General features: G+C 39.3%; 1 protein-coding gene across 3 annotated transcripts in view; it reads right to left on the minus strand.

Moving 5' to 3' along the window:
• Window positions 1-70: 70 nt before the first annotated feature.
• The window catches only part of PLCB4 (phospholipase C beta 4), a 185,830-nt gene continuing 160,060 nt past the window's right edge, over window positions 71-25,840 (minus strand). For all 3 annotated transcript variants that reach the window (XM_058834152.1, XM_058834150.1, XM_058834151.1), the window contains 8 exons: window positions 22,749-22,864; window positions 18,877-18,952; window positions 13,247-13,422; window positions 8,476-8,577; window positions 7,275-7,332; window positions 6,749-6,835; window positions 4,669-4,705; window positions 71-1,882 (listed from right to left, as the gene is read on the minus strand). In XM_058834152.1, coding sequence (XP_058690135.1) covers window positions 1,794-1,882; window positions 4,669-4,705; window positions 6,749-6,835; window positions 7,275-7,332; window positions 8,476-8,577; window positions 13,247-13,422; window positions 18,877-18,952; window positions 22,749-22,864 — 741 coding nt within the window. In that variant the 3' untranslated portion in view covers window positions 71-1,793. The remainder of the gene's footprint in view (window positions 1,883-4,668; window positions 4,706-6,748; window positions 6,836-7,274; window positions 7,333-8,475; window positions 8,578-13,246; window positions 13,423-18,876; window positions 18,953-22,748; window positions 22,865-25,840) is intronic.

The raw sequence follows: 25,840 nt of genomic DNA on the forward strand, positions 1-25,840 counted from the left end.
TACAACTTGCTAAAAATCTGCAATTAATAACACCACCACCCTGCAATTCACTGCAGTCAAAACTAAAGGATTTGAATTTTAAAGGTTTTTATTAGAGAAGTTGAAAGTTTCATCTCAGGACTGACAATAACATAATTATCTCTCTTCATTTATTTTGTTTATAGGAATATGTAGAATTTGTTTGTACAAGCATATACAACAAAGTAATTGGTGCTTAGTACATTGAAATCAGAAATCTGATTTGTTCTAAACTACCAGTTTTCCATGCAGTCATCTTTGAATTGGCAGCATGGACAAATTCCAAGCCGAATGCATACATGCATTGTTTAGCAATATAACTACAGCAAGCTCTGGAAACATGCAAATTAACACATTAGCAAATTGTTTTTATATCTAATGGACATAAAAAGGTTATTCCTGATATGAAATTCTGAAAATCTGCATAAATACTTCTGTGTAAAATTAAATTAGTTATGTACTTCTTTTTTACTACAAGTATCAAGAATGCCCACATAATTAATATACACACATATATATAGAGACCTTGTAATGCTAAAAGTCTTTGTAATTAATCAAACAATATTCTGTGCCATACATTTACTCAGTATTTACCAGCTAGTAGCATGACTGTGGTCATATAATAGGCATTAAAGCCTTAGTAGCATTTGTATCACATGCAAACATACTCTTAGCATTTCTGTTTACTAATTTTATCATGTAGCAACATGTATGTGATTTTCTACAATGTTGTGTTTCCCAAGTGTATAAATACTTTTTACATTTTCACAGTTACAAACTTTTTGCCAAAAGCCATTTGAACAATCTTTTAAGTTACAATGAACTGTAGTATCCGAGATCTGCAGCAACAGGATCAAAATGCAATTTCTATACAAGCAATGTAGGATGTAAACTTTTCTTAAAGTGCCTAATATGTAATTCTTTAGAGCACTGATCAGTTTTGGCACGAATACACTGTATTTCCCTCAGGTTATCCACTGCAGTAACTTCTACAGGACATTGGCTCCTCTCAGACATGATAGAGTTGATATGGCACTTGTGAATGACATCATTAGGCTGCAGAAATACCCTGTCAAGTTACTGCTGCAGCTGATGAATTTGGCTGATGACTTTCTACACGTTGTACTTTTGAATATATGCAGTTACCTTTCAACTGCCTGCTGTCTGCTGCCTGAAAAATAACACTTGAAATATAATTTAAAATCACCCAAAATCAACTCTTTACTATCCTAATTATTACTTGGCATAAGGTCCAGTTCAGTGGGCTCAGGGACATCAGGTGCCGAGCATCTGACAAGGCGTAGCATGGCAGGGTCTGGCAGCGTGGGCTTTCTGCACAGCGCATCACACATGAGAACACAAATGGGAAATTACACGACTCAAACTACAGCTTTGATGCCATCTGAGATGATGTTAAAGGTATTTCCTGTGTTTCGAGGCTCTGATCATGTGATTCTGACACAGGCAAGGTGCCTGGTGAGATACAGAAAAGAAAACAGGATGGGGTTTAAAAAACTCTCTTAATCTTTGGGTCAGGGTTTTTCTGAATAAAGGAAATTCTTATGGAAATTCAATGAAGGAAATTCAGTGCCCAGTGTTAAAAAAGAAACAATGCAAACCTTAAGACTTGGTGGTCCGTAACTACACTTGATATATTAAGAACAAAAAAACCCCAAACAAACCCCTGCCAAAACCAAACCAAAAGGCCACTCATCAACCTCAGCAATGTTATTTTGAATTTTGCTCTCATTTTAAGGATGCTGTGCTCTCCAACTTCAATTTGCTTGTTGAGGCTTTAAACCACTGTTGCTGGCCTGCGATCCATCTCTGCTTCCAGCTTCACCATCTGCTGCATCTCCTTTGCCTGCAATCCAAAATAACCGCATGAAGCGTTGCATTAGACCTTTTGCTCCCAAGGAAGCACGTTCACATGAGAGTGTCTGAGTGAAACACAAGCAAAACACACTGAAGAGATCGGTGACAACATTATTTTTACACTCCTTGTCCCCCCACCCCATGTCACTCTGTTTTCAAAATCGGATGTAATCCTTCTATCTACAAATCCTTAGGAAATATTTTTTTATTCTGCTCTGGGAGTCATGGGTTGACTTTCTGAAGTGTGTGATAGAATGAAGAAGCCCCAGTTTTGGGGAATATGTTAGGCAGATTCCAATTTACTGTTTCTCCAGATAGGAAATGTCTGGGAATGTATTCCCACTGCTGTTGTGAGAGTACTGCAATGTGTTAATGCCTGGAATTCATCTGTGATCTGGACTTGTTTCTTTCATAAAGACAAGGAATGACAAAAATCCATCATTGTGACATCTCCCCTGCAGAAGGCAAGATTTTTTAAGTAGTTTTTAAAAATATTTTAAGTATTTTTTGAAAATAGTATGTTTTTAAAAATTAATTTTTGTCTGACCTGGAGATCCTTATGATTATATAAGGGGTGTTTTTCACCTCAGGATTAGAATACTGCTATGTGCTGCATGGGATTACACACCCTGAATCGACCTGAAACTGTATCCAAATGTATTATGCAAAATCCAGCAATGAATACATGCCAGACCTCCCTATAAACTCTGCCTGCCTCAGGCTCTGCAGGCAGAGTTTAAACTCTGTGTATAAATGGTGACTGGCCTGGGAATCCCCTCTCAGAGGGCACTTTTTTAATTCCCTTCCTCTCTCTCTCTCTCTCTCAGATGCACACACAGCCACACTCTCTCCTCCTGCAATCATGTTTTGGTTCAAAATGCTGCAGTTTAAAGGAACTGAGAGTCAGCATCTCCATTTTCCCTGGGGGTTCTCAATCTGGGAAGTTATTTAAATACATACCCCAAGGACCCTGAATAAACTTGCCAGAGGGCAATCTAACTCATCTATACAATCAAACTCAGGAGCATTAGGACAACTTTTAGGAAGAGACAATCCAAGCTGCTATTTTCTTTGGTGTAATTGCTGTATATCCATCCTGCAGGGAATAATGTTTAAGGAACTTGATTTATATAAACTATGCTCCTCCAGAAGTTGTAAAAGTTTCTTAGACAGGGAACTTTGCTATACAAGCTTCTACTTAAGGAGTCACCTATTCCAGATGTGCAAACATATATTTGCATACATGAAAATGGGCAGATGTAGGTCTAAAGTAATGAGGGTGGATCTCTATTCCTTTTCAAGGTAAATGCAGATTTATGCAGATGTGACATACCTGCCTTCTTGAAAAATCTAGCCCTGCACTTGCTTAATTATCCTCATCATCTTCTTGGGGAAAAAAGTAATTATGATAACAGCAAAGCAACCGTCATAAATATGATTAAAAATTAATTGACGTTCTCCATTTAAATGACTTAAAAGCTTGAAAGTAATGAGGAAATAATTTTAACATGAAAATATGGAAACATAACAAATAAATCAATATGGACAACCTTTTCTGAAATGTTGGCTGGATTTTACCTGTGTGTGAAATGAAACATCCAAATAAAACAAAACCCTGTGGTTTTTTCTTAGTGACTCACACATTTCACGTTTCAAGCTTGTGACTTGACTACAGGAACAGTGTCCTATAAATATTCCATGTCCCAGTGTATTGTGTACAGAATTCTTTCAGAGAACCTGCCTTCACAGACCACATTAGCATCTAGCAGAGGAGCAGGATCTCGTTTGTGCCGTTCTGAGGCTGGGTCAGAGGGTGCATTCTGACACTGACACACCAGCACAAGCCTCTGGAACCACATGGAACTTACAGTGGATCCATGGAGTCAGGGGCAGCCAAGGTGTGCTGTGTGTTCAGAGTGCTCTCTGCTTAGATCTCACACAAGCTAGGAAACACATACAGTAAAAGAAGAATAAAAATATTTTTTTCCCTAGCCTAATGAGAATATTTTTCATTATTATGTGTCTATAAATAAATACATGTTGTTACAGTGGGTGCCATCAGTACTGCAAGATGTTATCAGTTCAGGGGAGTAATTCAGATCAGGCAGTGCTGTAGCAGGGGATGTTCCAGCTCAGTGCAGCTCTTTCCCTTGGAAAGACAGGGGTTAATAGGGATTTCTTGGAGTAACGATTATTTAGGAAGCCACAGCAGCACAGCCACATCATTAAGTGTAATTTCCAGAGCTTGTAACATGTTGGAATTTGAAGTGAATTTTAAAGTGCTCTTCCACAGACACTAGGAAGCTATTTCCAGCCATCTAGTCTATATTTGGCTATTCTTAGCGTGGAATTACTTATTTTATTACCATACTAAGATATGTGGATATCCTTTGTCTGACTATCAGCATTAGCAGTTAATCATATGCATGTTAACACTAAAATGCTTTTCTTAGATCAATAGACACTCTTACAGACACAATTTAGAACTCTAAGCAGATCTTCCAGTAACAGCAGCTAATGTACAAGTTAATCTCTAAATATTTCCTCTGCGCATCACTGTTCATATTCATCTGAATTTCAGATGCTAAAGCACAAAATACTGCTAATATTGTGTCAGGCTCAAATATCTGTGTGCAAACAAGATTAGCACTGTGCTCACTATGTCAATGGCACTTCCCAATGGTTGCATTTACAAGGAGGGCTCCAATGATAATGATTTAATTTAGAAGGAAAGCACACTGAAATAATAGTTTGCTTATTATACGTCCATCCTACCTTGTGTTTGAGACACTGCATGACAGGATTTCAAAAGCTGTTTGTACAAAAATAAAAATGTCAAAATCGAGTAATACAACAAGAAGCAAATTAAATGAATGAAAACTGAAGTGAGATTGAAAAATTAATGCAAGAAAAACATACATAAAACAAAACAAATTTAAATTTATAACAGTTTCTACTGAAGGCTGTTTCCACCCATAATTCTACTTTTCTCCATTGTATATTTGCATGAAAATTTCCTTGCCTTGTTCAATCAGGAAAAAAAAGTCTTTCAAAATCCTCATTAAACAAATACCACCTGGATCTAACTAACTTTCATTCATCAGTGTAACAGTGGTACCAGAGCCAGCTGGGGGTTGCACTGGTGCACTTTTGGGGTGACAAGGAAATGTTCCAAACAGCACGTATGGGAATATCTGCTCTGATGGATCAAATTAGAGTGAGTTAAAAAGCTGTTAAGGACAACCCCTGTGGCAGAGGCCACCACATGCCCACACAGAAGTGATAACCAGCACACAGAGGAGCTTATTCCATTTAATAACTGATGATTTATCTGACTTAAACAGCAAATGAGCAAGCTCACGTAGGCTGTTGCCATCCCTCAGCTGCAGAGCTGTCAGCCCAGGTGAGGATGTATCTAATTGCTCAAAAAGGTGACCCTTCAGTGACTCACTGATCCCAGCTCCCTTACGCAGAATGTGGTTATCACATTATGGTCAAGAGCACAACCAGAATCATTCTCTCCTCTCCTTACGTACTTTAAAATATAGATCCAAAGCTTTCTGAAGACAATGGAAAGAAAGAACTGATAATACCATAGCTCTGGATCAAGTCCATCATTCTTTTGTCAGCTATCACAGTGACTCCACAGATCTGCCATGGCCCAATTTCCTCCCCCAGGTCCTGCCTCCCTGCCTTTAGATACTGCCCAGGAGCAGAGTGACTGACAGATCCATTCATGCTGGATGCTGGAGATGGCACCTACAGCAACCCTGCGAGGGATCAGAGTGGGACTCGTGGTTGTTACCCAGGAGGAGGCGGAGCAATCAGCAGAGCGGTGGCTGGGGCTCTGTGGTAGCAGCTACCTGAGATTTTAGAAGATCCTGGAAGTTTACCCAAGGCTGCAGCTTTGGGGCTCTGTCCCGACAGTGGAAATACTTGATTTGCCTGTACTATTCCCTTCCCTATCTCTCTGCAAGATGGCTTTAATTTGTATTATGGTGTCTTCCAGAGAGTTCAAGTTCTGAACATTTACCAAACAAAGAAGTGAGTACATAACCATTAACAGCAATGGGTATTAAATGGAAAGCAGTGGGTATTAAATCATTCCCTCTTCTCTCACCTCACTGAACTGCTGGGTATATTCCCCTTGCAGTTTACATTTTTAAGTGCAGTACTGCAAGTCCATGCAATTATTCCAGCTCTTCTGGCTCAACCTTTCAGCAAGGGAGCTGCTGAGAACATATTGTTGCTTCCACCAGAAATAAGATTAGAATTTTCCTTCCTTGCCAAGTAGTTTTTCAATTAAAAAAAAAAAAAAGGCTTATAAACTAGCAGAAAATAATAAGGTATTTTAATTAGGAAAGGGTGTACTAGTACAGATAAAACTCCCCATGCTACTGTACATCTCTAGAATTAAGTCCAAACTCACTGTCTCTTGGAGTTCAGAGATGCTCTGGGCACGTTTCACCTCTAATTTTTCAATCAGTACTAGAACTGTAAGTTCCAAAACGAAGGAAACCGATTTGCTTGAGTTGCTTTTGGGGAGTAATTAAAATGGATATGCTGGGTCCTTAATGACTGTCATATCTGGCTAACGAGTATCAGTGTGACTGAACAGCTGAAAAGGCACTCTGGCTGAGCAGTTCAGCTCCCACAGGCCCAGCTGAAACAAATCTGGTGCTGTATCATCATTTAAGTCACCTCACCTCTTCATTTTGACTCCCAAAGTAGGTAGTGACTTTGAAAAAGTCCCAATTTTTGGTAAAGACTTACATTCAGAAGGATTCTACTCAGCCTGACTCTGGTTACTGTTTTCTCTAGCTTGTTTTTCTCCTAAGCCTTTAAAACAAGATACCTGCTCGTTCTGCTTCTCCAAGACTTCCAAGTGCTCAAGTTGAACTTTTTTCAACTGATCCATTTCCTTTGACTGCTTCATTGCCAGCTGTGATTGAGAGAAAATAATTGGGGAGGGGGGGGGTGGGGGTGGGGAATATAACACATTATTAACAAGTAAAATAAAGTAAATAAAGTAAAATTAAAAACCTTGAAAGATACACACATATCTTGACCCATTTAGGTGGCATAAAACATCACAGGAGGCCTATTATATCACCCAATCTTAAAAAAAGCTTCATATTATTAATTAATAGATATAATGAATATTCATATTATACATATTGCACATAATACACAGACTTGGCAAACACACAGGAATGAACAGTAATTCTGTTCTTTGTCTTGTATAGATGTCAGATCTTTTGTTCTACAAGTATGTGCAACAAAGCAAAGACAAAAATCTACTAGAGCTGGATTCTCAACACAGAGGAATGAAAAAGAATATTCAGAAACAGTGCCCAGTGACTTGTCAAGGTTATAGTTACCCTTTTTCTCTCTTCCAGGAACTTTTTCGTGTTGCTGCTGTTCAGTTCTCTGACTCGCCTGAAAAAAATGCAAACATTCTCTATGAAGACTCATTGGAAAAAAAGAAACCCAAAAGCTACAATAGAGAGAATCACAAACTCTTAAGGTGTATTTTGTCTTCTGATTATCTATACCAGGTGGGAATAATGGCAAACTGAACAACCCTCTGGCTACAGAACTTTACACTCAGAGATCTCCAAGTATATTGGCAGTATGATTGAAGATTTGACTGTTGTGAATGAACTTTGCTTTTTTCTTATTCAAGAGTGGTGCTCAAAACTTCCAAACAAATTATTTAATGAATTTGTGCATCCCTTGCTGCACTCTGCTGTCAGTTTTGGTATATAAGAAGTGCTGTGTGTCTTAGGAGTGGTAATGGAAAAAAATCATCTGATGATCATAAGCAAAGTTACACTTATCAGTACTGCAAGCTTCTTAAAGCTGTGATTTATGCAAAAATATAAAGATATAATTAATAGTTACATAAAATAATTTAAATGTCTCTTCCTAAGATTTCTGCCATGACAGAGAACAAAAATAGTTCAAAGAGCTGGATCAGTCCACAAACCAGAACTGCTTTCAGATCTGGGAACAGGTTTATCTTGGAGTCATTAGTGAGGTCTAACACAACAAAGCCAATGGTTACCAGGGCTCTGACAACTCATCCTCCTGATGAGCCAGGAGTGTGCAGCACTCAAGGGACTTGGTTCAGCAGGAACAGGTTCAGGCTTTGGGAACAAAAATAGCCCAGTGCCAAGGAGGTGATGTAGAAAAGGAAAGAACGAGCCAGATGGCAAGGCCAAAGTGAAGGGGAAATCCCAAAGGCTTATAAGACATCATCGTGTAGATTCTGCTTTTACTCCCTTCTCAGTCAGGCCCTCATTTCATTGAAAAAGCAAAACAATATAATGCTCTTGAAGTACAATAATTAAAATTTAATAGTGTGATTTGACCTACTCTAGTCAATCAAAGATCATGGCACCAGAATTATCAAAAGGATAAATATGAGAATATCACCTTTTTTTTTTGAAAACCATCATCTAAAAATATATCCAGCACAATCTTTAGACCTTGTTTCCATACATAATGGAATTAATTAATCCATGACTTCCCCTGTCAGCCTTTGACAGCGTTCTTCCCTTGTCAGGTGGGGATACTCACCTCTCTCTTTCAGCTTTGTTTTTGATAGATTTGTCTTGGCTAATGGCTTTGCTGTTCTCCATGGATATTTTAGCCTGGTTGGCACGCATCTCCTTGCTTTCCCTGGGCAAAATCAAACACAGTCATTAATGTCTAAGATGCAACTGTTGTGGAGGTTGGGTTCCTCTACACTGTGGTTACTTCTTCCTTGAAGTATTAAGGAAGAGGAAGGAACAAATAACATTAAAATTTTCTTCCTTTGGGAAGAATTTACAGTTTGAGCAGGCATCCAGAAATCTCCATTTATTCCAGAGAATATAATCTGAAATACCAGTCCAAAGCATTTTTAGGCTTTGAATATTGTAAAAGGGTATAAAATACTCTCTTTTCTCCCTATTATGACTTGTCCTAGTACAAGCTACTATCAGCTGTTTAGAAAATGCAATTTGTCTTTTACAACTGCCTAAAAAATTTATGAAACCTGCACTCAGAAGGTAACAGCAATATCAACAGTAATAATATTTGCTAGTTGTGGTACGAGCTGACAGACTTCCTTTTAAAACTTCTGCTTTGGGTCTGTGGGCCTGAAAAGAGTGGTCAGGCTTGTGTTTGGTTTCTCTTTCTGGCTCAGTGAACCTTTTAGCCTTCCCTGTGAAATGAGAGGACTTTTTAAAAATTTTTATTAAAGAACTGTGGTGCCTTTTTTTTTTTTTTCTTTTTTCCCTCCCAAGAGTTCATAAAGTTGAACATTTCCTGGATGCAGATTAAAAGCAGTGGTATCACAGCCAAAATTAGTCTCAGTTCTAAAAAACTGATGTGTTGAGAACACATTTCACTCCAACAATTCTTTCTCCAAATAAAAGCTTATATTTTCTATACTGAAATTGAAGTGATTTTCAAGCACTCTGTCTTATGAGGAGAGCTGAAATGATTTATTTTGATTACTGTGCTGAAGGATATGAAAAAAAAGTCAGTGTAGGTGTTCAAACTGACTTAGCCTGTTTGCATCAGATACAACTTCAGAGTGGAAGAAGTTAAAAGGATTAGAGGACTACTATGCATCACTGATGATTTAGAAATGAGGCATTGGCCATGGAGGTGGCTGAAAGGGCCAACACATCACATTGTCTCCAGCAAAAACACTCTCCCTCCCACAAGCAGTGGTGATTCCTGCAACTGGAGGAAGAAGTGGATAAGCCAGGATGGTAAAGAAAAAAAAAAAAAAAAGAAAAAAGGATTCTGAAAAATGTGGCACTGCAAGATTTAGCTGCTGATTCTCTACTGAGTCATAGTGACTGCACCTCTGAAATTTATACAAACATGTCTTTTGAAGGGATATTTAACTTTAAGCATGTAAGTCTACCCTTGGATTTTATATATATATTTAGATGACATCAAAGTGCATTAACATGCCATTTTCTGACACCAGTATTGTTTGAAGAAATAGAAATCTCTTCTATTAAAAAAAAACCCACCACGCAATTTTTCTCTCTCCCTCTCAGCTTATTTTATCTGGAGTACATAATGCTTGTGAATAACAGCCTCATGTCCCCAATTTCTGAACTGCTGCAGGATCACCACATCCAGATGAGCCAAGGTAACTCAGTCTGGGGAGGCAGCACCCCTGGAGCTCAATAAGCTTCAGGTTTTTAGTAGTATCTGCTGCCTTCTGCTTTGTTTTTAAATGAGCCTAAAGCACAGAGAGAAATTGCTTTTTGTGCTGCCCATGGAGGGAAAGCACCTTTCCTACAGCAGGCAACTGCATCATTTTAGATTATTGATCTCTGCTACCAACCCTGTGCCCTCTGTTGTGATATCCAGCTCATTACCCAGCTCAGAGAGAGGGAAGTGGTGAGCACAGCCTGCTGAGACCCTGCTCCACTCCCACGCTGCCCTCACACAGATCCCGTTTTTCCTATGGATATCCCTGAATTGTCTCCTGGCCTCTGGAGATAAATACATGTCTTCCTACACACAATATAATACATTAAAAAGTTTACAAATTATGAAGTTTAACGTCTCTTTGGGGCGTTATTATTCACATTTCAATATTTCACAGTCCAAATTCTTCTGAAATATTCATAGATTCAGACACAGTCTTAAATTTGTTTTAAACAGGAAAGTCTGCTGTCTGTACATAATTGCCAAATGAGCAGAAACATGCTAAATTGCAATGAATAAAGCAGAAAGAATATTGAAGATTGTTACTCCTGGGACAGCTGAGCAAAGAGAGTTCTTAGTATTTATCAGGATGTAAATTTTCAGATCTGGTTCTTAGTAGCTTTAAACACAGATATGGCAATACATGGAATGATTTCTAATAAGAAAGCAAAATACATTGCCAAGAATATAAGAATCATATACAAGAAATTATAGAGGGATGTTTAAACAACACACAGATACAGAAATTCTAAACCCAAAAACTAAAACAATGAGAAAAAAGATTTAAAAAAAATTAAGTTTTGTCATATATATATATATATATATATATATATATATATTGCCTGAAATGACAGTTTCTAGCAAAGTTAAGAGAACATGGAAAGATGTATGGAAAAGAAAACAAAGAATTTACTTTTACAGGCCACATATTAGTAAATTATCTTCCAAGCATTCTGATGAATTTCAAGTAGGATGGAAAGAAAGACTCAAAAAAAAAAAGAAAGTGATGTGATTTCCTGGGCTGATGCAGCCAAGTATGATTTAGAGGCACAGAACCAAGGACTGCACCTTTCTAGGGCTAATAATTTTTGAATTATGAATTTGTACAATAATTGAATAATTTTTGGACTTCACATTTGACAGGGCATGTCTTGGAGGGTAGCTCGAATACATGTGTTAACACAAAGATCAACATAAAGATGACTTCACTACAAGCCTTTTGCTGGGACAATTCTCTGTTGGATGAAAAGCTTGCAGCTCCCAGCATGTGTTCTCTCTGATGCAAAGATAAGCTGTTTTTTCACTCAGGAATTTAAAAAAATAATTTCAATTTCTTCTTCAAATGTGATTTATTTATTTCTTATCCCCCATGCATTTTATGTGAAAGGTGCTGAAGACAACTATGTATGAATCTACATATTGATATATATATTATGTGTACACACATATTTTATGTCCATATGCTTTTAGGCTGCTTCAGATAATAGAACATAGGATAAAAAATTATTCCTCTACTTACCACCATTTTTAGCACTGTGACTATAATGTGCATGTAACTTTATTTGATTTCAAATAGGCAGGATGGTTAATTACAAAAGCATTAGTGTCATGTAGCATCTTCTGTGTGATTACAGCAGGATATTGTATAATATTAACATATCAGTCTAGTGTAGTTTATTCTCTAACCCCTTTTGTCCTCACTTCTCATGGATCTTTCTTACAGCCACCAGTGCTATAAACATGAGTCCACAGCTGACAGCAACTCCAAAGGATATTTCCATATTTGATACTTTTCAGTTTCCAGGCTCTGAATTGAAGTTTCTGGGTAAAATCAATTCAAACTACCAATGCTCCACCACTCCTGATGCCTTTAAGGAGGTTCAGATGATCTATATCAGCTAAGAAGCCCATTCCTACATCTACCTGTTGGAGGTTAGGATTTATTTTTTTCCTTTCTCTCAGGGAGTTTTGTCCCATTTGTTGCTAAGAGACGATAAAGACCAGGTATTTAAGAGAAAGAAATGGCCAAGGTGGGAGAAGGGTGCAGGGGAACTTTAGTAGCTCAGGGGCTTTCTTGTGGAGGGTCAGAGATAGCGGGAGATTTTGGCTGGGGGTGAGGAGCTGGGCTCGGTGCCTCTCTCGTGTGGGATGGAAGGGGAGACAAGGCTGCGGCTGCTGGGTAAAAATTTGCCACCACTGCGGGGTTCTGTCTCCTGTTATAGTCTCCTACCGCGAGTGAGGCTCTGCTCGTAGGAGCTGCCGATGCACTGGGACCTTACAAACACCTGGCCTCATGGAAAGGACCCTCACCATCTGCTCGGGTGTCTCAGGGCAAAACCCAGGGCCCTCAGAGCCTTCCCCTCCCAGGGAGCCTCTCCCGGCCCTGTTCGGGAGCTGGGCCGCTGCTGCCCAGCCCCGTCGCTTCTCCCCCACCGCTCAGGGTTTTTGGCTACACTGTAACCCCAGCCCCCTGCCTGCCGGGATACCCCCGGTGCTCCCGCTAAGGCTGCAGAGTTTCTGCTACATTTCCACTGCTCCTCTGGGGTCCGCCCGCCGCCGCCATTCCAGCCGCTCCCTTCGCCCTCCAGCCCGCCCGCCATGGCCGCCTGAGGGAGCCGCGGCCGAGCTGGCGGCACAGCGCCCCCTGGCGGCGCGGGGAACCATCGCCCCCGCCCCGCCCGGCCGGGAGCCGGCAGCGCCCCTGGCGGCTGCGAGCGGAACTGCAGCGAGGGGAAAGCGCCCGCGGGCGGGAGCGGCGGGGCTGGGGCTCCGCTCTGCCTGGGGCTGCTGCCCCTGCGCTCTGCTCGCCTTTGAGACGGGCTAGGAGAGAACTGGCACTGCTCTTCCCCAGCCTCTGCCTCACAGCCCCCTGCATTTCGGAGTTACAATAATTCCCAGGGAAGGGAGACAGGTTTTCCATTCCAAGGGAGGTTCCTGCCTTCCCTGGCAGACACATCTTTCAAACCAAGACAATACCTAAACCTTGTATGGTTCCTCCTTTTACTTCTACCGTGCATTCAGCCCAGTGCCTTTGGCAGCAGTACCAGAGCTGTCAATGCAAAAAACTAAAGCATTACACAGAGCAGACCTAAACCAAGCCCTCGTTGTCGGGCAGCGCTGCTCTGCTCACCTGTCATGGGAAAATTTCAGCTGCTGGGTTTGTTGTTCGTGAGCATTAATGAGCAGTTTCTTCAGTAGTTCACACTGTTGGTTCAAGTGCAAGTCGCGGATTTCTTGCTCCTCGGCGCTGTGCGTGTTGATCATCTCGGACCACTCCTTGGTGTGCTGAGCCACGATCTCTTTGACCTGTGGGGAGGTAATGCCAGATTTGTTGGAGGTTCCCAGACAAAGCAACTCCTCCTGCTGCTGAAGGTGATGTAAAGACAATCATAAAACAGGTTCTGAAGAACACAGCTAAATTGTGAAAAATGAAGTTGCACAAATGAAGTTGCTTCACAGATAGCAAAGCCACTGAGGACACTGCTGGGTGAGTATAAAAACAGATGTAAACCAACCCCTACTATTAAGACACTATTATCTAAAGTGCCCTGAATAGACTGGCGGAATAAATAGGCTCTTCACTCTACAACCATTGTTTTAAAACCTCTAACACTGAGCTAATAATAAAACAGTTTCACACTTTTGTTGCCAAGAAAAATACATATATACTGAAAGTACTGAACTTTACAATGGAAAAAAATAGTGAGCCGGATTTCTTTGAGGGCTTAAAGATAGCCTTTGATTTTGTGGAGACAGTTTCACAAACACAGAGCGTTTACAGAGAAATCCTGTATTTAGTACAACCTCAATCTGAAGATGGGCTACGTATCTTTGTTTTATATTCATTAAGTCAGCAGAGAATCTGACAAGTATTCTTCTCTTGCTTATCTCCCAAGCCTCACAAGAATAATGAGATTAAAGTTTTGGAATGTTCCCAAGAGACAGTATTAAGAAGCCTAAATTCACAAGAATTGTTATTATAATATATCGTGCTCACTGATTTTGAAAAGAAGCTAATAGAAAGATGTGTTTTATTAACCTTTAATGATTATCTTTGGGTATTTTGACATGCTATCCTACTTTTCCATAAATGATATACAAAATGTGCCTCCCAATAAATCCATCATCAGGTAAACATTTCAACTACAACCAATAACATCTGGGTCATTTTTTACAAAAGCAGATTTGATCCTTTTTAACAAAAATTGCCACCATTTTGCTTAGAAAGTGAGAGAATGGTGAGAGAATGAAAGTGAGAGAATTATGCAAACCCCAGCTAAATATTTTAGCTGGGTTTTGCATAATGAAGAACAGATTGTCTTGTACACAGTGGTGAAGGTGAGAAACGTAGAGATTTTATCAGCCCCAGTCTCCATTCTGCCCTGGAGAGGCTCCTCTGAAGGACCTCTTACCTAAGGGTCATGTTGCCCAATAAAGAGGGAATCTAATGAAATTAAAAAAGTGAGTAATTCTGGAACAGATCAAGATGACTACCACTACCTGAGAGCCAGATTTGCACTTAACTATAGCTGAAGAGTGGTCTCATAGCAAAACAGGTAGGAGCAGCTGATAGAGAGCAACCTGGAGTTTTCTACAGAAAACAACAAAAGCCTTTTGAGGCAGAAGTTGGTATGACTAACACAGGCCCAATTCATCAGGGTGCTTAAGTGTCAGTGTGCCTCCAGCAAAATGAGCTTCTTTTTGTGCATGTGGGGAAGTGTACTACTAAGCCCAGAGCCTGTCAACCATGAAATGATGTGAAGGATGTGGTGCAGCTGGTGGGAGTAGTATTCTTAATAAGATGTTCATAAGCACTGCCTTCAGAGCCTGAAAAACATGAGGATTCAGTTTTAAAATGAGTACAAATAAAAGTTTGAATGTGAATTATTTTAATTTGTAAATGTGAAGGCAGGAAAAACTAACTTTTCAGATGGAGTTTCTGAGAGTTTGAGAGGCAGATACTCCAGCTCACCTCTGGCACCACCCAAAGCACTTCAATTTGGGCCAAGTTTAGCCCAAGCGCCTCGTACTGCTGAGGTGAAAATGTGGGCAGTTCCAAAGCAGGATTTATCCCTCAGACACTTTGGAAATTCCCCTCTTACATCTCCAGGGCCTCAAGCAGCAAGACACTTGAGTCAGGTTGTATGAATCTCCTCTCAACAGTGACCTCATTTGGCTTATCAACCCCCAGGGAGACCTAGGATGGACTTGGGAAAGCTAAAAGTCAAGGCTGAAGGTTTTAGGAAAACACATTCCTTGCTTATTTTCAATACAGAGTTTCCAGATGGAGTCTATCCACGATTTGAATTTAAAATGATGCAGGTAGATCAGTCTACAATCCTGTGTGTAATTTGGAGCACAGCAGCAAAGGGATTGTGCCCTCAGAAAATCCCCACAGTCACAGTGGAATTAGAAATTATTAATATTTCAAAAAGACAAGTGCTGTTATGTGGCCCAGGGAGCAGGAGGCTACCACCACAGGCATTCCAGTAAACAAAGAGTGCTTTTATTTAAGGCCTCCTTACACTGTAGAGAAAATGCAAAATAAACTTTACATGGAAAAAGAATCATGACAATAAAATAGTGAAATAAATAGTGGAAGTCACGGTGAATGCAAGTATTTTGTGAGTTAGTTGCAAGGAGTTTTCAAAGCCCAAACAAACACAGAGGAACAAAGACTCAAAGGTTCATAGAAAATTAATAATGTGATAATTGTTTTTAAATGGTGAATGTTATAAACCAGAGGAACCTGATGGCAGGAAATCTAAATCTCAGGTACACTGATACCAAAGGATCATATAATACCTCATAGAATTATTGAGTCCAACTCCCAAAGAAAAACCCTGCAAAGTGCCAGTGTGGTAATACTTAAATAAAGTATTTAATCTAAGAAGGAAGAAATAATCAGAAAAACACCCTGCCTGTGTTTGTGGACAGATGTGCTATGATGTGCTGCTAATTCCAGAAGCAGCAGGCGGTGTAATAAGCAGATACACCTCCTTGTAAAACAAGCTTTTCTCTAGGGATGTGAAAAAGAAACTTTCTTTTATCACATCTCCACCAAGGCACAAGTCTCATTTCAGGTACAGCAAGATATAAGCTGACGAGAAGGATGTAAGGGATGTGCCAAAAACCAGTTACAAGACTTTAAATACCCAATTTGACTCAGATTCTGAAGAACTTAGAACTCATGGCCATTAAATCATCTGAAATCCAATTTTGCTGCAGATCTGTGATAGACTTCAAAGTTCAGCTGTAGTAAATTCAGAGAACATCTCTGCTTTTCTCCAATTTACTAGCAGCATAGTTGAAATGACTATTTAATTTTCACTGGGCTGTGCTCTTGTCCTACTTTCTGCTCTTAAGACAGTGTTGCTTGTCCTAAAGGATAGGAAAAATAACCATTAGTTAACTTCTCTCTTTCCTGTTTTGCAGACTGTATTTGCAAGCCTGTCCTTTCATCTGTTCCTACACTGGGCCTAAGAGACTAATTAAAATCCTGATAAGGAACCTTCTTTTGCACAGCATATATGCAAGAAGTTTGTTTAGTCACTAAGTTCAAGCAGGAATGATCTTTGAAGTAATCTTTCCTTTTTTTTCTTTTCATCCTCTGCCCGCTTGATATTGGGACCTACTTTCCTAATGCAGGCGAGTAATTTGCATTTGCTAGGTTAATTGTGTGTGAAGTACACGCTGGGACATTCAGATTTAATTTCAATATTTCATGTCAAACTTGGGCTGGATGTTTCCTCATGACAGGAGGAGTTTTGTAGATGTAAAGGTCTCTTTGGTGCAAAAGGTGTGTACAGGCACGTTGTGGCACAGAGCTATATTGGAGGACACGAGTTGTAATTAAAGATGAATTATATTCAAATCTGATATCAAAATTAGTGGGCCAAATGCTGAGAAATGCTGAACAGCTGTTAATTAATCAAACTCCCACTATATCAGTGTAATGCATTCAGCATCTCAGAATTTAATCTAATTTAATTGCACCTACCTTCATCTAAGATAAGAGTTAATTTCCCTATGGTCTTGAGCACTGTTTTCCAGCCTGTTGCTTGCAAACCTTTGAATGATCTCCAGGAATAATTCAAGAGCCCACACACAGCAGTTGAAACAAAAGAAGTTGGTAAATAATCTGGACAATTTTGATGAAACCACAGTGAGCAGCACATTGAAAATCATTAGAGGAATCCTCAGAGGGGGATGACTTGCAGAGATGCTCTTTGGGAATTACCCGATAATCAGAAGTTTGGAATTTCAAGTCTTATATTGAACTCTTATGTTTCAAATTTTATATTTAAGTCTCCTTTCAAAATGTCAATCTAAAACCTGATATGGGAGTGGAAAAAAAAAATCAATCTTTTTTTCCAGGTATGGATTAAATTAAAGAGAACCAATTTGAAAGCAGGATTCTGAAAGGAAAAGGGTTCAGAAACTGAATATATTTGTGAAAAGGGAGAACACGAGTCACATTTATTTGGATGTGGAAGATTAATGAACATTTGGATGTTCCTTGTGTACAAATGACACCTAACTCCAGACTATGAATGAGACAGGTGAGAGAGAGATCAGAGGAAATGTTTCTGTGTAATGTCATTTCAAATGAGTTTTGGAGCTTATGTCTGGATGATTGGGAGCCAGTGCTCCTCAGAGAGTTTTTGTCACTAAGAGAGGAATTATTTTTTTAACTTAATAAATTTGCTTCTGTTTAAGGAAAGGCTTCTGGACTTTTCATAGGGGAAGAAGACAGGGAGATAGGAGAGTGCTTTAGGTTTTATTCCTGGAGGGTTTTGCTACATCTACAACTGAGAGGGCAGCAACAAGAAAGCAAACCTTGTTTAGAAAATTAAGATCTTTTCCACATGAAAAAATAAAACCAGAGAATAAAGTTCAAAGAAGACAAGATAAAAATTAACTTGTTCTAGCCTCAAAGATGTGACTGCGTTTGTGTTTATTTTCTATTCTTGTCTGATTCCTTTCACAGGTTTCAGCTTTCACTGGGGTCAGTCTCTAGTACTGTCCTCCCTCCAGATAATTTTGTACATGGATGAGCCTTCCTGCCACCCTCTAATCTGGACAGCTTTCCAAAACATGTCAACAAGTCCTGGATAAGACTTCCAAAGGAAATAGGAAGTCAGTGAATACAGCAGTGGGACAAAAGTACAGAGGAAACAGCTCTGAGGAACTCCAAGTGAGCCATGAGCTTGAGATCAGCTTTTCCAAATTAGCTGAGGTTGAGTTCCAGGGCACTTTTATTCTCCAGGACCTTGGAGAAAACAAAGCAACCAAGCAATGGGGGAAAAAAAACCCAAAACACTAGAAATAAGAAGGCTTTTGGTTCAAGAGCAACTTGGGCACCTCATTCCCTAAGAAACAGATTACCAAGGCCACGGCAACAATGATGGAAAATGAAATAGAAACTTCTTTATGTATGTATTTTGGGAATGTATTTAGCATCCAAATTTTGTATCACACATATTCTCTTTGTTTAACTAGAGCTGACACAAATGACCAGTTTCACTTCACAAGGCATGAATATGGCGCTTTCTTCAAAAATTTCAAAACAGCAGGAAATTGATGTAGCTTGAAAAATTTTTTTAAGAAACACTTTTAGACACTCAATTACTCCCATTCTTTTCAACATGTCATTATTGCTGAAAATTATTCATATGCTTCCAAGAAAATTAACTACCACTTGGGTCTCAAATTCTCTCTTTCAGAAGTTGCATGTGTTAAAATTGGCTGTTTTCTTACCTTAGATTTGTGATCTGATGTTAGTGTCTGAATTTTAATTTCCGTTTCTTTCTTCAATTCAACACAATTACTTCCTCTAAAAGGAAAAGAAAAATTGAAAATGTGTGACACAAGTTAAACATCTCCCCATTCAGTCTGCACTTACTAATTAAAATGTTAATCAAAGTTGAAGTGCTGCACTGTATTGGAATGAAATTATTTCTTCTGGCAATCCATTCACAACTTACAAAATATTGTTGGATTAATGATCAGTCAATTCAAACACCACATGATTAATTCTAGATTAGTCCAGCAATTATTCTGTTGCCTAGGATGTGTCAGGCATCTCCATTTATGATACTTGGTTCCTTTTCCAGGCTTAAAATACCTTGCCAAGAAAAACCAGTTTCTGCCTGAAAACTTAAAGGCCTGTCCTTGCCATGATTTTAGATTCTTTGGTTATTTATATTTAGTTTGAGGCAGGTAAAATGATGTCATTTGAGTAATTACTTCCCAGGGTGATTTGGGAGTACTAAATTTGAACACCTATAGAAAGTGTAGGTGTCCCTGTGTGAGTGTAAGTGAACGGGCTGCAAAGGAGTGGCCTGGAATAAATATCTTGAGAGAAGTCTGGACACCACTGTAATATTTCTGTGTTGGATTATCCACTGATGTAAAGTGATGCAGCTCCACTGTCTGGACAGAGACATGTTCATTTATCAGCTGCAGCTGGCCCTAATAAGGATGGTCATTGCTTGACTGCAGTAACATTAATCCATGTTTGCTCCAGAAAAGGAGATTTATGAAACTCGTAACAAGTTTAAATCCTATTTTCATATCAAAGTACTGCTAAACTTACAGAAATTAGCAGCAAATTTTATCATCAAACAGTACTAGGAAAGTCCTTACTGAAAATAGCATGACTTGTTTTCCCAAGGGCCACCAGTCATTTATTTTCTACTCAGAGCAAGGGAAATTGTGTATTTGACACTTTGGAAGCAATCTAAAGTCATAGAGAGAGGTTCTAACCACCGTTAACTCTGCCTGAAAAACCCCAGCAGCTGAAAGGGAAGTGTCTTTGATTACACTGTGATCAGGGTGTGGCTGATATCAGGAATATTTGATTTGTTGATCAGTATGAAAGACATTGATTCTTGGGTGTGAATCAGACATCCTTTATCCCCAAATAGCTTCATTAGTTCAATCACTGGACTCTTCTGAATCCCAGACATCCAAACAACCAGCTGATCACTACTCTGGAAACGCAGCTTTCATCATATCCCAAGGCAACTTCCAGCCAGTTTGGACACTGGGAATAATGGGAATTACCCATCTGCAGTGGCTGAACCAGGGTTGAACCATGGAGTCACAGCTGGGAACAAATACCCAGGGATAGCCCAACCCAGGGTCAGCTACCCATGCTCACACACACACACAGATACACTTGGATTTCTGACAGTCCCAATAAATCAGAAGGATCTTTGTGTGCCCTGACTCCAGTTCAGAGTGGTAACACAACCATACCTATCCCCATGTGCCTCTCTGAGATTTGTAAGCATTTCAACTGTATGACAGAAATAGCACAGGGAGCAAAATCCTGTCCATCTGTCAGTGAATTAGCATGTGATTAAAAAATCCTACTTTGCTGAACAATATGCAGTTGGCATTTGTCACACCATGTGGCAGAAATGGACTGAAAAAAAAAAGTGCACAACAAGATCAGAAGAGAAAGTTGTCTTTACACCTATCAAAGGTCTTTATGTCATCAAATAATCTGACAATTTCAATATGAATGCCTTGAGAACATGTTTTACAAGTTCTCTTACAACTTTTATTCCTTGCAAATGCTCCAGAATGATAGCCAAGGAAACGGAGCATGTCCTGTACTCATCAAACCCACGACTCTGGATTCATCAGATCATTTAAGTTCAATAAAATTTGTAAGTGCCAACCAATGTATTCACTTTTAAACATGTCCTTTAATACTCTGCACAGCTGGGGTGGGCATAAGTACTTTGCAGAATGGGCTTTCAGGGCTCATCCTTAAGGAAGCCCTTAAAATATTTTGCTATGGCATTAAAAAGTGTTTTCACAGAAAGTCTGTCAGATACTGATTTTGATTTGGCTTTTAATTACATGCACACAGTCTTGTAAAACTGGAAGAGCCATCATGTGACTGAGAGCTCTGGAACCCATGGAAAGTATGGAAATTGTGGTAAGGAACAGTATTTGGCTTTGCATTAAATCTGGTTTCGGAGTGGTCATTTCCATTTTGTTTTTAATTCATAATGTGAAACCATCAAAAAGGCTTTGGTGTCCATGCAAGAAGCATTATAGAATTAAGAAAAGATGCTGCAAGTAGCCAATGGAGTATCCTCAAGCTGTGAATCAGGTTATGGACTGCTTTAATACTTGTGCCATTTTGGGGTGATCTGGACAGCACTGTTATTCAGAATTTCCCCATATTTATTGCACAGAGACAGCCATTTCCATCTTTAACTTCCTGACACACCTCCCTTGGCCATTTTGTCTGGACAGGCAGAGGCACTGGCTCCTTCTCAGGCCAACAGGAACACTCAGATTCTTAAACACCAGAGCACAGGGAAATATTTTTGCTCCCACAATAATTATGGTGCAATGCCCAGAGTTCACTTCTCTACCACTGTAGTAAATAACCTGACTGTAATTAAAAATCCAGCTGTATCAGTAACCTTCTGCTGTGTTATATTCAATGAAATTGAATCAAAGCCACATTAAATTAATCAATCCTGCAGTTGTCCCCTCTCTGCTTGGAGAAGTAGTAATTTTCAGGAAGAAACTCCTTAGATGGTAACTATTTTTGTGCTTACAGTTCTCCTGTCTTGAACAAAAAATGTACAGCATGAACTGTGAGCTTTCAATAATTTAGTGAGGAGAATTCTCCTTACCTTGTTTACTTCTGACAGTTCTGTTTCTGTTCCTTTGCCAGTTTACAACGTGTGCACTCAAAAACCCACCACCATTCCAAATAATTTACAGAAAAAGTATTCTTGGAAGAATCCAGTGCCAAACAGGCATCTATGTTCAGTATTCAGTGAGTGAGTTGCTGCCAGCTGTTGTTGCCAGATGACAACAATATGAAATTAAGAGCAACTATTACCATAGCTGGATATGGAACTAAAGTAATTCCTGCTGTCTCAATGAAATTCCAGTGACACAGTGAAAGGTGGAGAGGAGAAACTGCTGCCAGATGAGCAGCAAGGCGACAGCAAGTCCTGCTACTTAATTCCAAATTAGAATTAGACATTCTATTAAAGTCATCAGCATCTTCCAGGAACCTTTCTGGGACAAACAGGAGATTCACACAGATAACATCCCAGGCCATCATCTTGTGCACATCAAAACAACTCTATTCCAGTCAAAGGAGTAAGATTCATTTATCCCAGCTGAGGATCTGTAAGATTTTCCTCAAAAAGAAGCTTCAACTCAACAGCACAGCAAAAGTCTATTGTTTTCAAACATTCAGGATTTAAAAGCCAGCTTTTCCCCTAAAATTGCAACATTGCTACTTTCTGGTCACTAGAGCTGTTGAGGACCTTAGTCTGCTCTCACTGAACACAACAGTGACATTCCCTGGGGAGTGCAGTGAGACCAGACCAGACCAGACCAGAGAAATAAAAATTTGAGGCAAATCCTTTGCTTTTACTTTCAAAATTCTGATAGCAGAAGACTAGAGAAAGGCAGAGTGGTTCCAACATTTATGGCCCATTGCTAGAGCTCATTCTCAGGCTGATGCATGATGCTGGTTCAAACTGCAATGGAATAATTATGAATGCTTTATTCCAGACCACAAAAGCATAAGATATCAAATCTGTTTCAAGTCTAAAGAAAAACAATTTGAAGTAATATCTTACCCCTTCTTCTTGATTGCCTTCTCTAGCATTTTCTCATATGATACCTTTTCTTTATCATATTGGGCCACTATTTTGTCAATCTGTGTGCAGTGCAACTTCTGCATGGCACTGTGCTCCTGGAAAACAGTAGGACCTTACCATTAGGTTGCTGGATTTTTGATGTTCAATTTTCTTACAGCATAAAAAATAGCAGTGTACAGACAGTTTTGACAATGGAATTTAATCTGGTATATGGCATTAAACATTCCAGGTATTCCATCACAAGCACCAAAACATGTCTTCTTTGTTAGAAAAATTAAAACCTCCAGTGAACCCTAAAAATATGGTACATTTTAAAGCAATGATGGGGAAAAAAGTCATCTGTTGGAATAAATATCCACTTAAGTACAATTCTGAAGATCTGGCCCACGATCCCCAGTGATAGCAGCACCCTCACCATTAAGAAATCCCACCTTGTGGCAGACATCTCCTTTAGCAAGTGACAGCACGCTGTGCAAAACAACTTCATTTTATATTTTCCTTTATCAGAAGAGCAGCTCATAATGATGCAAATATCTGACCAGCACAGAGAGCAGCAAATATTGAATTTACACCACAATAGGAAAAATGGTTCTTTCATTGATGTTATTTTATTAATATCCATTTGCCCCACATTTTATCTAATTGTGGCAAAAAGAACCTCATTAATTAAAATGGCTTCATCCAGGACTTTATCTCTATTTTTTAATAGCTCTTTTTGCATCTATTCCACACTTCCTATTCTACTGTTCTTTATTATTATTTTCTATACACCTTTGCCTTAGCACTGTCTCTTCCTCTAAAAATGCTAATTAAATACTTTTACACACACTTTTACCAAAACATTAATACCAATGCTGCAGTGCTTTCAAAAATCCAGTTCTGGGCTGTACCCCAGCACTTCAGCATCTGCCAAGCACATCCCCAGGGAACACATACAGCTTCCAAGTGTTGTATTCAGAGTGGAGAACTGAATTTGCTGTTCCACAGAGGATTTAAAGGGAAACAAATAGACTCTGTCAATATTAAAACATGCCAGCCTCACCAGGGGGTGTTTACACTGACTAACCAGGCAGGGAAAAATAGGGACAGTGAAAAGAATGACTCGAGCTTGACAACATCAGCCAGCCACAGGTGAAGTGACTGAGAGCATCTCTCAAACTACCCTCTCCCCTCTGAATGAGCAGAGCTATTCAATTCTTGCCACAAAAGACTAAGAACAAATTCTGCAAAGCATGAGACTTCTTCCCAAACTTCTGTCAAAATTCTAAGAAATTTGAGTGTTTTTTTGGTAGCATCTTTTGTTTTCAAATGCAAAGTTTTGGTTGCTAACATGTTCTAGGTTGATTCAGAATAAGATTGCAGGTAAAAGTCTCCTCAGGTAGGTCCTCATGTTTCTTCAAGCCCACTGAATTTGCACACCTTTCACATGAATATATTCACAAATTACATGTCATTACAAATTGAAGTCACAGTTCTGCCAGTGTTCTGAGAGGCCACCTAAGTGGTACAAAAAGACTCAAATCACAGCAAGAATATCCACTGGAAAAGAATAAAGAGTCATGTACTGTTCCTTTGGGAACAGTGAGTGTGTGTGTGCAGAAACCACAGTTCAGTCTAGTAAAGGGAAGAGGAAATAAATTCCCATTATACAAACTGTTATTCCTGTCCAGTATCTCCCTAAAGCAACGTAAATATTGTGCACAACTGAAAACTGAGGTCTGGAGGATTCTCATTACAAAATACAAGGATGAGGAAATACAAAGAAGGAACTAACATTTCCAGTTCAAGAATCCATTTTGCAGAACTTTATTTTTCTACAGTCCCATAATTTTTTGTACTCTTGCTTTTGCATAGTGAAATGGAGATTTTTTTTTTAATGTTCTTTCATACTAGGCTTTAATTCAAACAGTACATATTTCCAATGTCAATATGAATGTGCAGGAGACGAATTTGGGGATTTAGATTAATTATACAATTCTGGTTACTGTCTAGAACCATATTAAATTCCTCCATGGGCACTTATGACCATCCCTGTTGTGTCTGAAACTGCTAGAACTGTACACTAAAATCCTCTGTTGAGCCTCTGGGCTGGTAGAGAATATATCAAGGTAATCCCTCACTATCCTTCCTCTTCTGTCTAGCCCAAAAAGCACAGAAACTACCTGACAGCTTTGAAAAATATTAAAATGAAGTAGGGGCCCATAAAAGCAGGCTGCTAAAAATGAAGTTGGCTGACTGAGATATGTCCTTTCCTTTGCCCACCTGCCTGTGATGCCACTCCAGATCTGCACCTAAACAGTGCTCACTATATAACTTGATAAAGAAGAGATATAAACTAAAGGTCATCATTCAGACACATCAACTGTTCTGTATTTGAATATAAGATATGAATATTAATTCATACTGGAGATTAAAGTTACTTCAGGGAATGAAGGCAGGAAATACTTTACCTCAAAAGCAGCCAAATGCAGGTGTTTCTATGGATGCATTGTTTAAAGAAAAGCATTTCTGCACAGTATTCAGAAGTGACTGAACATATTATTTAAATTACCAAAAGCACAGATTACCAGAGCTAAGATTCAAGAGAAGTTATTCCTAATAAGGAGATTTTTTTTTAAAGTGGTGACAATTATATGAATTTGCCACTGTTTTTCAAAAGTCAAACACAAGGAATACTACAACACCAGTGGCTGATAGCTTCCTACTGAACTGAGGTTTGGATCACGTTCTTTGCTCCCAAGAGCAATCACCTGCTCTTCAGCAATCCCAACAGAGGGATTTTTGGAGAATGTTATCATAGCTGCTGGAGCCAAAATGGCTGAAATGCTGAACAGAAGTAAATAAATGGAAGACAACATCAAAGAGCAACACCAACAGAGTGTTGTGTGCTGGGAAGCGTGGCACCACTTAATTTTTGTTTGCCATAATGCGTTTTTGGCACAAGCCAATTTTAGATGGAAAAGCATTAGACTTTTCTTTCCTTAAGCATCATGAACAATTCCCTTCTGCTTACTCCCCCAGATCTCTGGAGTGTCTATGGTTAAATCTGGTGCTTTTAGCTTCAGTCTGCT

This window comes from Poecile atricapillus, chromosome 3, assembly GCF_030490865.1.
Source record: "Poecile atricapillus isolate bPoeAtr1 chromosome 3, bPoeAtr1.hap1, whole genome shotgun sequence".
NCBI lineage: Eukaryota > Metazoa > Chordata > Aves > Passeriformes > Paridae > Poecile > Poecile atricapillus.